At 40.1% G+C, this 18,400-nt stretch overlaps 1 protein-coding gene across 1 annotated transcript in view; it reads left to right on the top strand.

Moving 5' to 3' along the window:
• Positions 1-1,565: 1,565 nt before the first annotated feature.
• The window catches only part of SPEF2 (sperm flagellar 2), a gene marked incomplete at its 3' end in the record, with an annotated part of 46,019 nt that continues 29,184 nt past the window's right edge, over positions 1,566-18,400 (top strand). The window contains exons 1-6 of the mRNA XM_015824013.1: positions 1,566-1,669; positions 8,578-8,680; positions 10,232-10,484; positions 13,007-13,177; positions 15,638-15,778; positions 18,306-18,382. Of these exons, the coding sequence (XP_015679499.1) occupies positions 1,612-1,669; positions 8,578-8,680; positions 10,232-10,484; positions 13,007-13,177; positions 15,638-15,778; positions 18,306-18,382 (803 nt within the window). The remainder of the gene's footprint in view (positions 1,670-8,577; positions 8,681-10,231; positions 10,485-13,006; positions 13,178-15,637; positions 15,779-18,305; positions 18,383-18,400) is intronic.

Below are 18,400 nucleotides of genomic sequence, written 5' to 3'. Positions count from 1 at the left end.
CATAAGAATATTCAGGCTGAACTGCTTTTGGCCACAGAAACTTATTAACTGATTCTAATTAGCCAATTGCTTTCTTTCAAGATTGTCTGGACAAATTAAAGGTTACATGTAGGCATTGCTTGAGAAAGCAATTATATTTGGAAGAGTTAGAGGTAAAAAGAAACCAGGCTGACAAAGAACACGGTGGCTGGTCACCATCAAAGCTAACACTAGTTAGAGCAGTGGTGGCGAACCTATGGCATGGGTGCCAGAGGCGGCACTCAGAGCCCTCTCTGTGGGCACGCGTGCCATTGCCCCAGCCCTGCCTCCCCCCGTAGCCCCCTCCTCATTAGCAGCCCCCCCAGAGGAGAGTCGCCCCCGGGTGCGGAGCAGTGCATCCAAGCACATGGCAGTTGGGCAGCAGGGACAAGACTCTGCCCTCACACCCCGTCACGTGCAGATGATGCGGGGCGTGGATGGAGGGCGTGGCCACCATGGCACTGCAGGGCCTCCTGACTGATCTGCAGCGGGCTGTGGAGGTGGTGGGTGGCCTGGCAGGTGGGGTGGGGCAGGGATGGAACGGGCGGGGTGGAGTGATGGCACTCGGTCTCTAAAAGGTTCGCCATCACTGAGTTAGAGTATAGAAAAACTCAAAAGTACTGCAAGATGGGAAGATGTGGAGAGACCTGGGCCATAGAATCACCAAGAGTCGGACACAACAGAATGGATTTCATCATCATCATCATCATAATCTGCAGGCAACCTGGAACTCCCAGAGGATAGATGGTATATAAATCTAACAAATAAGAGCCAAATCAAAAACTCTGCATTGTCTCATCTCCCCAAACAATAATAAAAATTCAGGAAAGGGTTTTGTCTATACAATGCCTATTTTATCAGGGGGTTATTGATATGTATGTTTAAATAAATGAAATCTATTAGGGTGGAACTGAAATTCTTACATAGGAAGCTGCTTCTTCGGACTAAAAGAAATATTCAGGTGTTTTTAAATAAAGTGTTGGATAAAGTGACGCTTCTGTTCCCATTGTTCAGAGTTTGAATTAGCGTTAACATGTGAGAGATGCTGTAAAAAAAATCAGCAACATATCAGTAGCAGACACGAAGAGATTCAGCTTTTTGTATTATACCGGAGGATACAGCGGTTCAATTTTCACCTGCCCCGCAACTTTTCAAAGCAAACGAAGCGAGGGAGGGAAGAAAGAAAGGGGGGACGTAACAACTGCAGGATTAATCGAAAATTAAAAGGTGTTTCGTGCTCCGGGATTAAAACCCCCACCATCTTTCCCAAAAGCGATTCGAAACAATCCCGAAGATGGGATGGGGTGCTCCAATTAAGTTTCTAAACTGCGCATGCTCTCTGCTCTCACCCACAAACTGCGTTCCCCCCAGCTTCTCAAGCAGGACCTTGGTTACCTTCTCCGGGCTCAGCAGAGCCAATTTGGTTCGTCTGCGCAAACTCACATTATTCTCCCGGTGCTGCTCGGCGGGCAGCGTCTTTTAGCCCTGCTGGCGGGAAAGGGCTGGTTGCCGTGGTGACGGGACGCGGAGTGTGGCTCGAGCAGGTCTCGAGCCAAGCGGGGAAAGGGCGCGGAACTGCGGCCGCTCGCGGCCATGACTGGCATTCTGTGCGATTGGCTGAATCGGGAAGTGAAGCTCTCGCGGACCGTGGGTGAGTCCAAGGAAGCGGGGTGCCCTTGCTTTGAGGCCTAGGCGAGGGGCGTCGCCCCTACCCCACTGGTTCCCAGCAGGCTCCTCCAACAGGAGGGAAGATTCATATTTTTTTTTTCCAGCTTGTCTCAAAAGCAGACCGTGTCTTTTTTCTGGAAACCGAGCCCCACTTCACTCAGGGTGGGAGAAGCACCAAAGTGCATGATATTTTGGATATGCTCAGAGGCACTGCGATCTCCATCATGCTGTTTTTGGTATTTTGCTTTGCCACAGCCTTGGAAAACGGGTGTCTGGGTTGACACTTCTGCCTGCCCTTTATCTGCTGCAAGGGAAGATTTAAAAAAAAAATAATAGATTAGAAAATAATATGAGGTACATTTGAGGAGAAAGCTGTGCACGTTGGTGGTGTTGGAATTGAATAATGGATTATATGCCAACATCTAGCAACCGTATAGATTTTTAAGTTTGGCATTAAGCTCCTGGAAACTTTTGAAGTCTTCACTTTTGATGACGGAGAGCAAAACGTATTTAATGGCAGTACATTGGAGATACCTTAGAATTGAAAACAACTATTTTTAGTGGCAGTGCTTTATGACAATAAAAATATTGGACCGTGTTTCCACACAGTTACTTTGTACTGTATTTTCCAATTATTTAAAATAAGCTCATGGGTTAACTTTTTCTACAAACTTCACGTTGACTATTTTGATAGGCTCTCTGAATTTGCAGAAAGGATTCTTTGCAGAATTTTTTTTTAAAAAAAGACAATGGTGATTTAATGACTGCTGGATCTCTATATGCTCTACCAATTATCTGAGGCCTGGGGTCCCTATTTGTACCACCCAGAGGGCCAGTGTGCCTGGACATACCTCCCTGGCTACTTGGCAATTTATCTACTGCACCTGAATTTTTATATTCTTTAAAATATATTTCAACTTAAAAAATGGGGAGCTGACTTGCCACAAAGCAAAACACTATCCTCCAGAATAATCATTTATTTATATCCCATTTTTATTATTTTTATAAGTAATTCAAAGCAGCAAACATTCCAAATATCCATCTTCCTCCTATTTTCCCCACAACAGTCCTGTGAGGTAGGCTAGGCTGAGAGAGAGGGTGACTGGCCCAAAATCAGCCAGTCAGTTGTTAACTCACTGAGCCATTCCTGAACTTTCCTGGATCTTGAAAAAGAGAGCTATCTGTAGCCAGTGTTTTGTTTAGAAATGTGTCCACCTGTCTTGAAAAAAGCAGAAAAAGTATAAGCGTAGGGCTGTGTATTGCTATAGTGCACAGGGACCCATTTGTCTGCGATTCTTTAAACCAAATATGGCCTTTTCTGGGGAAGAAAGGCAGCTGCATAATCCCAGGAAAAGCTGCATAATCCCAGGAAAAAAATGCAGCTGCCTTATTCGAATCCAAAATGCAGTGGTACAGTACAAGGGGTCAGGTAAGAGTACACAATCAAGAAATGCTATTTGAAATAGATGCTTCGTAAAGTATCTATGACAAGTCCTCCCAGTCACTGTTTTGCAAAACATTCACAACAATAAATATCCGTCAGAATCCAAATCTGGGTTTCCAAATTTAGATGACATTTATGGCTGCTTATTTTGTTTCTACTACTAGTAAAGAAATCAGTGAGAAATTGTCATTTTTATAATTATTCCTGAAGTGGAAAAAACAATTGTATAAAAGAAGGCTTCAAATTTATATTGAATATATCATTACAGTTAAGCCAAAGATGCAATTCCAGTAAATAGGAATTTGCTCTTTTTCCACCTAAGGCCCGGAAGAGATAGCAATGAACTAAATAGACTACAAGTAGTCCTCAACTTACAACCATAATTGAGCCCAAAATCTTGGTTGCTAAGTAAAGTGGATCACAATCCCGACACTCCCAGTTGTGTTAAGTGATTGCACAGATCATTAAGTCATTAAGTGGACAGAGTCCCATGTAAGGAGTGTGTGATTCCTCAGGATAAGGAGAGACCCTTGGAGGCTCCACTCAGGAAATGAAAATCTTCCCTGCTGAAATCCAAGCAGTCCCTGAGTGTCCCTGAGTGAGAGACACTTGCATGTGGCCTGCACTGGGTCTGTCAGGGATACCCAAAGCATCTTGAACTGCTTACCTTATCATGGCGTCTCTCTTCTTTTATTTTAGCTCCCTCTCATCTTTAGGGATTTGCAGAAAGAGCTTCCTGCCAAAGAATGTCATCTCTCCAATGCATACAGAAGGGAATTCCTTCTGTGAGGTGCAGAAACAGAGCAAATCATTAGGATCTGAGCTCTGTTTTTGCACCCCACCGAAGGAATTCCCTTCTGCTCCCCTCAATAGGCAGCTCTTTTCAGTCAGCTGCCAGGGATGAAAGGAAGTTCTCTTGGCAGGCGACAGCAGCTTGCAACCTTCCCTGCCAGCTTTCCCATTGACATTCTGGGGAAGCCACAAGAGGAAATTGCAAAGGACAATCACATGATTGTTTGGCAACTGGTAGCACTTACAGACAGGTTGTCAAGCAACCAGATCAGGATCGCATGACCAGGGTTTTTGTGCAAAGGTTTACAACAGGCATGTTAAACTTGCGACGTCATGTGACGTCGCGCGACGTATCGGAGCTTTTTCTCCATTGCCGGCAATGGGGTGGGCACAGTTTTGGGATGACGCGTCCGGCCTGTGGGCCGGCAGTTTGACATCCCTGGTTTACAACATTAGGAAGTGCTTTACAGGCTGCAAAGCACTCTTTCTGAGGTTGTTGTAACACTGAATGGACATTAAACCACCAGTTGTAAGTCGAGGACTACTTGTATTGTGTAGCTCAGGGGTCTTCAAACTTGGCCCTTTTATGACTTGTGGACTTCAACTCCCAGAATTCCTCAGCCAGCGTGCCTGCTGAGGAATTCTGGGCGTTGAAGTCCACAAGTCATAAAAGGGCCAAGTTTGAAGACCCCTGGTATAGGTTTTGACTGGCTGTCTCCTAACAATCTAACCTTTATACTTAACAACCTTCAGACCCCTGCCTTTGAAGATTTTGTGGACAGTTTCCATAAATGGGGAAAAAAAGAAGCTCAAATGTTTCCAGTACTTCTTTGTGTATGATGTGATTAGATTGCTCCTTATAGGAGTTCAAAGCTTGAAAAACAGGTTGAAGCAATTTGCAACATCTATCCTCTCACACTGTAACTTATAATTAGTTGTCTGTTGTGGCTTGTAGGCATCTTAGTAAAGAACATGACTTTCAATTTAGTATAAAATGGAGATGGATTTTCTTCCAGCTCTATATTATACTATATTTAAGCCTCCTCCTCTATCCAGTGGAGTTATTAGCATATAAAAAGCCCTGCTGTTGATATGTGACCAACTTTGGAAGAAGAAATTCCACTTTAATTAATAATAATTTATTACATTTATACACTGCCCAACTCTTAGCAACTTTAATTACTTTTAACAGCTTAGAATGATAAATTTTCAAAAAGGGAATCAGAATCTTGCTTAGCATTTGCTTAGCACTTTTCAGATCAGGAACAGGCTTCTTTTGGTGCTGCATTGAGATAGCATAATGTTTGATGTTAACCAGCAGTAGCAGTTGCAAACTGATGTTCCAGGTTTCATAGGTGTCTATCTCTGAAATACTAACTCAAGCAAGCATCACAATGTTTTCTGCATCAAATAGTTAAAAATATACTTAACTTCTGGTTTGTTAATAAGAGCCATACTTCTAATCCAGTTAGAGTTGTAATTGACTTACCACCCATTTATGAAGAGATTAATCAAGACTATCTTTTAGAAACATTTTTGTACAGTCTTGCTTGCAAAACTGAGTGGGCAACCTGTTCTTCCAATTATTTTGCACTGGAAAATTGTTCAGGTAGCACCTATTATGACACATCTAAGCACAATAAAAGAATAATGCTTGTTTTTCCTTAGAGGTATTTTTATTCATATATAAATGTATGCTGATTGTAATTATTCATACAGTTGATTGTCTAAACCTTTAAAAATTGTGTGGCATGCCCTCTTTTGGTAATCCTGAATTAATGATGTGGGTTGCATAGTTTGAATGATGCTTAATGCTTAAGATAGCCTTGAGTTACTTAACATTGAATTTCCAGAATGCCTGTTCAGATGCCTGTTGAGTGTGTTTGCTTTTGTAGCCACTGATTTAAGTCTCTGTTTCACTATTGAATCAGGAATGTAAATATTCCATTACTGTAGCTTCAGGGCTTTCTGTGGTATGTTGAAGGCTGTATATCAAAAGTGAGTGGGATGAGGACTCTCTCAAGAAAAGGTGAAAATGCTGCTAATGTCACCCATTTGGCCTAAATTCTACTTAAAGTAACCATTTTGGTCATGCCCACTTTAAGAGATGGGGAACAATCTGGATACCACAGAAGAATTGCTGAGAAGCCATGATTTTTACACTTCTGACTTAAGGAAACAAATCTCTACAAGAGTTTGGAGACAGAGCTTCTTACGTGAAAAGCCTTTGGATGGTATTCCTTCTGAGCAATCCAGTTACATATTTGAAATTCCCATAAGAAAACAAGGAAAGGATTTTGGTTACCCAGGACGCTTTTATAGATTCAAGGGATGCACTATGGTTACGTTCTCTCAATTAATAAGGACTCCAGAGGACAGTCAGTCCTTGTAGGTATCTGTTTATTCCATAGTTCCTAATGTTTTAGCTACAAATGCTTTCCCTCCGGAGCAGAGTTTCACCCACACTGGAGATGAAATCCTCCTGAGGAGAAGCAGAAGAACCAATGTTCTATTCACTTTAGTTCACAGGGCAGTGATTTTGTGTTTTCTTTCGGGAAAGGTCCTTTGTTTACTGGTGTTAGGCTCACTTCAGGCTTATACCACAATTTTACTTTTATTTCTTTGTTCAAACCTGCAAGAAGCTGTACCACTGATTTTTAGTATTTGTTATTACTTAAATCAGATTTTGCAAGCAGGCTGAAAAATTAGGATTAGAAATTAAGTTGATCCCCCAGGGCCATGGATTGCATCCATTGTTTGTAAACTGTCCATGGACAACCCATGACCTGTTAGATCACAGATATTTCCATACCAGATTCCTCAATGCCTTTAACAATGACAGAATTTCTAATGTACTGCCTTCACTCGAAAAGTTGGGATATATTCAGAGATGTATCTGCCTTGGAAATAGCCCATGTTAAAATATCTAGCACAGTCAAATATCAGCCCAGGAAATGTTTTATTACATTTTGTATTAAATCAAAAACTGTTCTATCATAATTTTTATGTCATAAAATATTTCATGAAATTTGCCAAATTTCAATTTTGGATTCATTCTGTTTGCCCATTTGAGGTATTTTGGTTCAAAAATTGTTGCCCATCATTTTGCCCAATTAAAGGCTATACACAAGCAAATAGGAGAGTTTTAGTACTATAGCATATAATACAGTATAGCAGGGGTGTCAAACTCAATTTCATTGAGGGCCGCATCAGCATTGCGATTGCCCTTGGGGGGCCGGGTGGGTGTGGCCAGGGTGGGTGCAGCCTACTGGTAGGCGTGGATGCACTGGGTGTGGCCTACTGGGTGAGCATGGCCAGCTCTATATCGTTCGCGTCAAGGGTGCCTGTGGGAGATTGGGCAGGAGTGGGACATATCTGAGGGTCTCTGGCAGAAGGGGGTGGGACCGGGGCAAGCGCCAAGGCATGGTCCATTTCTTCATTCCTCACAAAGGGTGACACCTCCCCAGCATGCACCCAGGGGGTGTGGGCTGACGCGGCAGAGACTGGTTCCTCGCTGTTTCTAGACGGCCTTGTGGAGCTAAGACTGAATGTGTTTCAGCATAGATGGCCACCACAAAATTGTACATTGGCTCCCAGCCAGCCTGGGCCAGAGCTAAGGCAGCGGGGTCCATTCCCTCACTGTTTCCAGGATGGCTTCGCGAGCCGCATGAAACCACTTTGCGGGCCACATCCGACCCCCGGGCCTTGTGTTTGACATGTCTGCAGTATAGTATGTGAAACACAATCTTAGTGCCATAGCATCCTCAACTGAAGAAAAACAGTTTTTTAAAAAAATTGTTGTTATACAAAATCAGAGTCCATGGATACGATACAAATTAATTTTAATATTTGAATTGGTTGTCATTTTCTTCTAAATACTTCCTTTCTTATTTGACACATGACATTTGAAGATTCCTAAATAACATTTTCTTTGGGAAAAATATTAACTAATATTAGTTGTAACTACTTTATGGGGACTGACCTTTGATACATCATATATAACTCCTTCCAAATAAAAGTTAATAATAAAAATGGCAATGAGAAATAAATATAAATTATTCAAATAAGGTTAAGATACTACAAATAACAAAAAATAATATAATATAAAATAAAAATATGTATTCTTCAGAATGTGGTGATGTCAGCTTTCCATGGTAAACCAGACAGGAAACATGACCAAACGAGTTAATTCTACTTTATTGTAACTACAGTAACAGAATCTTTTAAGTCTGAAAACTACTTTGTAATTTGGCTACTTTGGTCACAATTTGATCAGCAAAAGTTGGTGAGGTAGATTATGCAATTCATCTCAGATTAGAGAATTCATAATTAACTTCTTCACTTAGCTATTTCCATAAATCTATTGGAAGATTCAGAGAAATCTGATTCTATGTTAACATGGTGACAAACGAACCATTGTTTATTGATGAGCTATATTTTATGTATTTATTTAATAAATGTATATAGATGCCCATATGCCTGGGAATTCTAGACAGCGAACAGAAATAAAAACATCAATCAAGCCATAGAAATCCATTGAAAATAAATTGGGTTGATATACTGTACATCATTATAATGAATGATTATGTATCAAATGCAAATAACTGCAACTTATAAACAAAATACTTTCCTTTTTCCTTTGGAAATTAAATCAGATGCAGAATCTTTCGCCCGAGAATTTTCCTCTGGTTATCTCATCGGAGAACTTCTAAACAAGTATGAACTTCAGGAAGATTTTGATCAGTTTTCACAAAGCAGGTGAGTAGTATCAATACTGTTCTAATAATGTTCTGATTTACTGTATACTATATCATAACTAAATTACAGTAGGTTCAGTTAACACTTCCTTGTATTGGAGAACAGGATGGGAATTTGCAATTCCCTTTCCCACTTTTTATATAGAAACTTTCCCTTATTCCCATGTTTACCATTGCTCAGTCAGTTTCCCACTGAAACAGAAAAGGACTGTGTGGTCTCCTTTTCTGAACTACAATAATCTGCATCCATAGCCAGAATGACCAATGGTTGTTAAAAATTACAAAAAGAATATCTTGTTTATACTCATGTCCCCAGAATTATCACAGAGATGGCTGTGATCTGCAAGGAACCAGCAAGTTAGAAATGGCCAATTTTTTTTCCATATAACTGCTTCTTCTTTGAAAGAAAACACTTTTGTGAACTGTCTCTAGGCCTTTGCCTTTGCATTGCAGAGACTAACTTTACAAACTACTTTTGGTGAGAGTGATGCAGGGCAGATAAACTGTACTTTGGCAATTTTGGATAGCGTAACAGGGCTTGAAGCGTAGTAACATCTGGAAGGCAATAAATTCTCCACCCATGCTGCAAGATATTTCCACCAGTATATAAAGAGAGAATACCAAAAGAGTAGAGCTTGGTACTCTTTGTATTCTTGCCATTGCTTGGTTGGAGACATCAAGTGAACAAGCAGCCCCAGTAAGGAGAACAGCATGAGGATTATGCAGTGGTTGGATTCAGTTATGAAATTCAGGAGGTGCTTGACAATGTTAATTTCTGATGTCAAGCCCAATAGCAAGATGATGATTTGCATTTCACAGTTTGCAGATTTTCATATAATACTGGTTTTCATATGATACTAAGAAGTGATAGATTAACAAAATGTTCACTTGTGTCACCAGATAACTAGTCACAGTAGCCAATTTCAGAAGCAGTATGACTGCTTATGTCACTTTTAGATGCAGTGGCAAGATTCTATTCTGCTTTTAGATTCCTATATGAATTAGCTTGGAGATATGGACAGTAGTCTTGATGGACCTTGGACTTGTTGACCAAGTTCATGGTGTGCAAATAAATTATTATATTGTATAAAAATAAAGTATCTTGAGTCACACTAGATTTCTGATGACTACATGGAGAAAATCATGTAATTTTCATGGCAGGAGCACAGTATTGTTTGGTACTGACTTCTAAACTTATTCTAGTTTACAACCGTAATATTTCTTGGTAGTCCAGTCCACTCCAAACAGTGAGTTCTAATTCTAATTCTACCTAGATTTTTAAGTCAGTTTGGCTAGGATTTGCCACTTAAACTTGTCAAACTCCAATGATTTGTATAGCAATTGATTGTAAAGCAATTAAGATTAGATTGAAGACCATAGATTTTAGTGGGATTAAAGCTGAAAACCAAGCATGTTTATGAGTTCTGACTTTGTTTGGTTCCATTGTTGCCTTACCACATGGGGCTTACTGAAGGGTGTTAGGCTTGCATATGAACTCACAAGAGAACATACATATTCTACATATTTAGACTTTTTTATATTGTCTCTACAGGCTTGCCAATGCAAAACTTAACAACTTTTCTCGCATGGAGCCGACCCTTCAACTTCTGGGTGTACAGTTTGACCAAAATGTAGCCCGAAACATCATGACAGAGCAGCATGGAGCTGCTATTAAACTTGTGTACCAATTGTATGTGGCCCTAGAGAAAAAGAAAAAAGCAGGGCTCACTGGAGTTGCCATGGATGCAATGCGACCTTCAGCTCATGCAAAGCTTAAAGGTGTAGGAACCGAAATATATCGTGAGGTGAGTTTGTTTACGTTAGGACACCTTTCTTACTGGTGAATTTCTGTCAGTAAAGCATTGCTTTCCTATTTACTTCTTTTAGGAATGAGTGAGGATCAAATGAAAATACAGTACAAGGACACAAAATCCTCTTTAGGTCACCTCATCCAGATGTCGAGAGTGCACTGCTTTAATTGTTAATTAATAGTGCTTATATTGTATTCCACTCCTGAAAGTGTCTGACACATATTATTATAGTTCAACATGCAGTCCAGATGTTTGGATTGGATTTGGTATTTTTATCTACCTATCGAGCCTTCCCAAGGACCTGGCACAGGCAGATACTGCTGTTTGATAGTGTTAAAGTTATTGTTGCAGGATGTAAGCTGTTCCAAGTAAAATTGCCTTTTGCAATTGACTGATAGTATCTAATGTCAATGCCAATGGTGTTCAAGTGATGCTTCAGTTGGAATTGCACCTAAGGCGAAGGTGGCGAACAGACCTTATATAGTATTCCTGCCTCCTATTTTTATCACAACAACTATACTAAGTGGGTTAGGCTGAGAGGGAGTGACAGGCCCAAAGTAAGTTGTTTTTGCATTCTTAAAATCTATGCTGTTGCAAATTCAAAAAACCCAACTCCTTACAGAAATTTAAGTGATTACTTTAAAAAAAATGGATTAATTACTGCCAAACTGCAGAAGGTAGGCACCTCTATTAAGTAATTTGCAACAATACTCTGGGTCCATTTTATTGCACATATGAAGAATGGGAGCACATACAAGGCTTTCCACTGAACTAAACAAGTTCCACAGTGTTGATTCATATGGAGATTCATAGTACCATTGGCTTAAACCTCTGGGAAATTCTCAGAGTTGTTTCCCGTCATACTGGTTCACTGGAGAAAACTGGTACTTTAATTACAGTCTAATTCTTTGATTTATCTTCTCCCAATAGATATCTTCACAGCACATTACACTTTCAGTTTTAAAACAATGAGCTGTTGTGTGAGGGCCTGTATTTCTTATCTTGTAAAGTTGAAGCTAGGCCATAGGCCCAGAAAATTAAGTAAAGAGAGCAGTACTATATATTTTTCAGAACGTATGTTTCCTCACTTCACATACATTATTATTCCCTCTAAGCATGTTGTACTCTCACTATCAAGGCAAAAATCTGTTAAGCTTATAGCTAGTCCTCAATTTACAGCCAAAATTGAGTCCAAAATTTCCATTGCTAAGCAAGACAGTTGTTGAGTTTTGCCTCATTTTATGACCTTTATTGCCACAATCGTTAAGTGAATCACTACAGTTATTAATTTAGTGACATGGTTGTTAAGTTAATCTGGGTTCACATTGACTTTGCTTATAAGAAGTCTGCAAAAGGTGATCACATGACCCTGGGACACTTTACAAATACATGCCACTTGCCAAGTGTCCGAATTTTGATCATGTGACCATGGGGATGCTGCAACAGTTACAAGTGTGAAAAATTGTCATAAGTCATTCTTTTCTGTCCCATTGTAACTTTGAATGATCACTAAATAAATGGTTATAAGTCAAGGACTGCATCTTTCAGGCCAAGTTTACAGTTGAAATCTTTTTTTTTCTTTTGCTGTATTATATACTTTGCTTGAGCTAACCTGGACTCTAAAACAAGCAGTTACTAAAAAAAATTATTATAATCCAATTGAAGGTTCCTGGAGTATTGATAAAAGTTATCAGGTTCCTGTAATTAGAAAGAGAAAAAAATAAAACTAGAGAATTAAAATGCCAAATACTGTCCAACATCTCCAAATAGAGATAAAAGAATTCTAGTTTACAATAATCCTTGAGAATTATTGATGATCAATGTAGACTTTTCCAATCTGTTACCTCATCGACATATTCACTGCAAGTCCAAGTATCTTCATAATGTATTGGTTATAATTCCCGGAATTCACCATCTGCATGACTAATGATACTGGTGAGAATAATGTGAACCATACTCCAAGACATCTAGAAGCTACCATATGGAAGAACCATATAATTAATATGGTTGTAACGATCCTTCAGACGAGATACTTTGCAGCACAAAAAAGCTGTTTGGAAGATCCCCTTAAATTATTAAATCAGCCACCGTATTTTCTAGGTTTGACTGCTTAGGAAACAGCTCCTGGTAGTGCCTGTAGGGCCACCTTACTTCAGTAAAAAGCAATATGAAGAGGTGCATCACAAGCAATGAGACCTTATGAAAAAAATGAATTCCCCTATGCATGTCTTAACCCCTGGTCTTTTCCAGTAAAAGTTCTCTTAGGAAACGGAAGCACAGATGAGCTACTCTAGAATGGATTAAATGCACCAATCCAGGACAAACAAGATTCTTATGCTTCTTCCTATGTCATATACAAGCAGGGGTCCTCAACCTTGGCAACTTTAAGACTTGTGGACTTCAACTCCCAGAATTCCTCAGCCAGCTTTTGCCACAAGTCTTAAAGTTGCCAAGGTTGAGGACCCCTGATATACAGTATATGTTTGCATTTATATATCTGTCTCATTTCATTTCAGAGACTCAAAACACTAGTACCACGCCAGGCAGACCTCTCACTCCAACAGATTTCAGACAGCTTTCAAAACAAAGCCAAGATCCTGGAAAGTAAGATAGTTGGCATGCAATTAGTGAAACAACAGCAAGCCAAACAGATCCAGGAGGAAAAAAAGGTTGAAGAAGTTGAAAGGGTGAGTTTTCTCTGACCCAGCTCCACAATACCCTTATTTCCTGCTTTGTATTTAAGCAAAGGCCAGGTGTATTACTAAATTGGTCCTTATAGCTTGGCTTCCATCACTCTCATGCCCTCCAAACATGGCAAAATAACCTGTCCCAGAATTTTTCAAAAAATTGTTTGGCTGATTGGGCCTTCTAGAACTTGCAGCTTTTATGCATCTGAAGGACTCAAGATGGGAAAGAATGGTGTATATAGAGGCTTCAGCAAAGTAGTTAAGATTGTATTGTCTGTGGAGATTCTCAGTCATCCAGTCATAGTTGTCCCAAGGGTGCTTTTTCAAAAGGCAATTGGACTTTCTTTCTTTTTGCTTGAAGAGTTCTGAACTGAAAAAGCTTCTTGGATAAGAAGCAAAACATTTTCAAGCAAAAACAGAGTCCAGTTGCCTTTTGAAAAAGCACCTTTGGGTTAAGATTGTATTCTATGCCATTAAAAGGCGAGTGAATTGTATTATCTACACTTGATTATTTTGAGTTAGCATGCACATAGATTTATGCATCAAGAGATACACCCAGATACACTTTAAATTATCACTGGTTATGGGAGGTACTGGATGTCTTCACATATAACAGCTATGCACATGAGTGATTGTGATCAGATCCTCCCAATCCAGGAAGGGGCACAATGGGAAGCTGTGCAAAAGCACCCCAGACGTGACTGTCACCTGCTCTTTGAGCAGGAGTTGGATGTCTAGGAAAACCCACAAGTTATGTATTGGGCCTATTTGGGGCAGAATAACCCTGTGCAGCACCAAAGATGGGATAGTCTCTAAAACCCAGAACCACTCAATCTTGCCAAGGTTCAGCTAAAACCTGTTGTTCTCTGTCTGGGTCCCTTAGGCTCCAGGCACTGGGGTAGGATATCAGCAATACACCCCATGGCAATGGACAATCTTATCCAGCAGCTTCATGTTGATGTTGAATAAGAGGGGAAAGAGCACTGAACCAGGTGGAATCTTACAGAGTTTTTAATGTGATAAAGGATAATATTTTAAATTATTCAGTATGTGAGAGAGTCATATTGAATGAATGAATGAATGAATGAATATCTCCCTTCGACCAGTCCGCTCCCACAGAGAGGGCCTCCTTAGGGTACCGTCGGCCAGCCAATGCCGGCTGGCGACCCCCAAGGGGAGAGCCTTCTCTGTGGCAGCTCCTGCCCTCTGGAATGACCTGCCCCCCGACCTACGTACAATTGCGGACCTGCGCCTCTTTCGCCGAGCCCTGAAAAGTCATCTGTTCCATGTGGCCGGCCTGGCGTAGTTTTGATTGGGTTTTGTTAGGGGTTTTATATTTTAGAGTAGGCTTTTATGTAATATTTACTGTGATTTTTATTATTGCCTGTTCACCGCCCTGAGTCCCGTAAGGGAGATAGGGCGGTATATAAATTTAAATAATAATAAATAAATAAATAAATAAGAGTGAGTCTGGTGAGTGTTAACGCCACTTTCCTGGACAAAACTCAGAACGTCCAGAAGTGCATCAGTAAGATGACACCCAAAGATGAGCTGTTTAGAGAAATGTCTGAGGCAGCAGCAGATATGGAAGGAAGATCAAGCAGAAGAAGTCCCAAGGCAAAACAAGACTAAATAAGATGTACCATTGATAGATAGCTGAGGTAATAGACGTTAGAAAATCCTACCAGTGATTACAAAGAGCCAGACTAAAAAACAGCACTGTGGTACTGATCACAGCAGCACAAGAACAGGCACAAAGCACCAGATCCATAGAAGCAGGAGTCCCCCTAGACAGGAAGTATGTAGAAAGGTCTCAAAAACAATCCACTACATGAAGAGAGGAGCAGCATAAACTGAATGGCATAACCAAGTAGCTGGCATCATGTACAGGAACATTGGCATAGTATATGGGCAAGTCCAGATGGGAGATCCCACAGAAGATACTGGAGAACAGGAGGACTGAAATTCTGCGGGATTTCCAGATCCAGCAGACAGCAGGTACTGTCCAATTAACCAGACATCGTACTGGTAGACAAGGACCAGAAGACAATAGTGGTGATAGATGTAGCAGTGCCAAGTGACAGCAACATCAGGAAAAAGAAGTAGGAGAAGATAGAGAAATACCAGGACTAAAGGAAAAATTAGAAGGAATATCGAAAGTAAAGGCCAAAGTGGTTCCAGTGGCGACAGGAGTATTCAGGACTGTGACTCCTAAGCTGGGAGAGTGGCTCCAACAGATCCCAGGAGTAATGTCTCTGTCCAGAAGAGTGCAGTGCTACGAATAATTAAGACTGCACAGAACTCTCAAATTCCAAGTCGTCTGGGAGGGGACCCAAAAGTGAGGAAGACACATATCGCCACAGGAGTGAGAAAGGATTTTTAAAAATACTTCCATGTGATTAAGATTTATTTAGTAACCAATTTAAAACAATTTACTATCTTTCCCCTTTGAATATGTAGAAAATTGTAGAAAAACGCAGGCAGAATGAAATCATGGCCAAGATTCAAGCAGCAGTTATCCAGATTCCAAAACCATTGCCACAGCATACTGACAAAGCGATTGAAGACCAAAAACTGCAGAAGAAGAAAAAGGAAGCAGACGTAAGTTACGAGATTTTATAGTTATTTAAAGAATGCATAAGCAACAGCATGTACTACATATTTTGATTATCCTGAATCTTAATATAAACGCGTTCATTTTAAAACAGAAGTATTTCATTGTGCAGCATTATACTTTGTTAATAATAATGGCGTCTGATAAGCTTATGCATGAAATAGCATATGCAGAGGGAGTTAAAACAGGAAAGATGGCAATTCTGTATGTGCTGACATTGTACACATGTACAAAAGGGCAAGACTTCTATTGTGCTGCCACAAATGCTGTTTTTCCTGTTTTGATGGCCTCCTGCCTTCAGATACCACCATATACATGGAAAAGAATCTTCAAAACAGTGCTAGTAACAGTGAAATAGATAATCAGATATTTTTTCCTGAGAACCAAATTAAAAGGCCTTCCACCAGTTGTTAAGCCAATGGGAAAATATCCTGGTATAACATTTGCTCTGCTCACGGGACATCCCTATCATACCAAAGGCATGATGCTAGGAACAGGAGCTGTCATTATTTACGATATTCAGGGTACATTAAAGACAAGGCTGAGTAGTTTCCCCAGCTTTGTTTCCTTCCCCTCCTCTAAATGTCATCTGCCAGCAGGAATTTATCCACCAATCTCTCTCCTTGATGGGAGAAGGAAATGGGACCAGGGAAGAGTCAAGATCATCTGGTTCTAGGGTTAGGTTCAGAGACCTGGCAGCTACAGGGGATCAGCTAATCTGAAAGAACCTGATTTTCCCCCTGCCAAAGTAGATTGGCCTCAGATTACAGCGTTCAGAAGTTCAAGGGAAAAGAGAGTGTCCCTGCCTGCTAAAATAACAACAGGCGTTGAGTTAATCTCACTCTCTGCAAGTCACCTCATTGCAACCCCACAAAATGATCAATGACGTCTCTAGACTACACCCACATAACACTGCCAGAGTTTGTTGAGTATTTAATGGGAAAATAATACTTTAACAGTGGAGCAGATAAGGACACTTTACAATGCATTGTGTATAGGTGGGAATGAGATACGGCATTATCATAAGGACTTTGTAAGGTAGTTAGGTGCAAATGAGGAAAAATGCTGTAGTAGCTATATATAACTGGGATTCAGATCATTAAGATTCAGAATTGGAAATTCACCCCTTTTTCTTCATAATAAATATGCAGGAAGGAACAGTCATAACCCATACATATCCCTTCAGTTAGACAGGAGTAAATATAAATCTAGAGAAAGGTGTTTTTTCAGAATTTAGCTGAGGAATCCTTATTTAGAATCACTTTAAAGATTGCTAAAAGTAATAGTTCATATATTTTATGGGTAAGTAATCAGCAGACTGCATAGCCCCCCCCCCCCCACCACTCCATTTATGGTCCTTGGAATCATCAGGGCTGAATTTTTTCAGGCTTTTAGTGGGGGTTGGATGGATTTGGGGGCAAAATAAACTTTAAACCTTGTAGAGTCACTCATTTTGTTGCTTAATACCACTGAACCCCAAACAACAAACATACTCTTCCAAAAATGTATCCCTGTTCGCTCCAGCAATGTCACATCCATAATTTTCCCCTTGGAGATGCCGGTTAGATCTAGAAGTTACCCACAGACTGAAAAAGATTGTTAGAATTTACCGTACTGCCATGTTAAAATCCAGTACAAATCTGCTGTCCTCCGTCTTCTTTCCCTTTCCTTCAAAAATGTTTTGAGGATAACATGCACTGTTCCTAAGACAGCAGAACAGACACAGCCCCCTGATTTTACAGTGCCATATATATGGCAAAACTCATATTATTTGGGTGACCATGCCACATTTTATTGTATTCACTTGTTTTAGTGGGATCTCGTTGAGACAATGTATGGAAGTTCTTATCTGGAATTGTTGCGATCCTGTTTGCCCTGCTGGCACTGCATTTGTTAGGGAGAAAAGCTGCTCTTGGAAGCAAAACTGTCAGTGTATGGAATGTAAAAGTGAGCTCATAAAAATGGGTGGGCCTTCAATCATGCAACTGCAGCCACCATCTTGCTTTTTGTAATCTACCCAACTGAACACTCCTGTGGGGGGAAAAAAGTAGTAAAGAGCTCAAGGTCTTGAATCTTTTCTGTTCAGGAAGAAGAGGTATGGGGATATTGTAAACTCTTAATAATTAAACATATTTTAGTTAACTATTGTTAATTGTTCCATTTGTTTATATGGCTATTGTTTTATTTGCTTATTTCACTTGTCTGCTTAAACACGAACAGTAATTAATTGGTACAATACAAATTAAACCAATGCATTTACAGAAATCTTTTCTTTGGTTCTCATCTAATCACTTAAAAGTTTGTAATACCATCAGACTCATACAGCTCATGTATAACATAACTTAATGAAGCTCCGATGCGCTTTACTAAGCTTACTGGCACAACCCCACCTTGAACACAGAAACCCCATGGCACAGTGCATTTGTGCTTTGAACATCTTGTTAATTTGTAATGGGATGCCATAAAGAATTAAACAGAAGGAAATGAGTTAAAAATGCTTACTTTTTTTTCTAGATCACATACACTGAAATTAGGAACTTCGAAAAACAAATGAGGAAAGAGGCTGTTATGCCTGCCAAACTCACTGAGAGGTAATGTTACTTTTAGTA

This window comes from Protobothrops mucrosquamatus, unplaced genomic scaffold, assembly GCF_001527695.2.
Source record: "Protobothrops mucrosquamatus isolate PMUCROS unplaced genomic scaffold, P.Mucros_1.0 scaffold2078, whole genome shotgun sequence".
Classification (NCBI taxonomy): Eukaryota; Metazoa; Chordata; class Lepidosauria; order Squamata; family Viperidae; genus Protobothrops; species Protobothrops mucrosquamatus.
The sequence above is the reverse complement of the archived record's forward strand: the minus strand, read 5'-3'. Positions and strand labels throughout refer to the sequence as shown.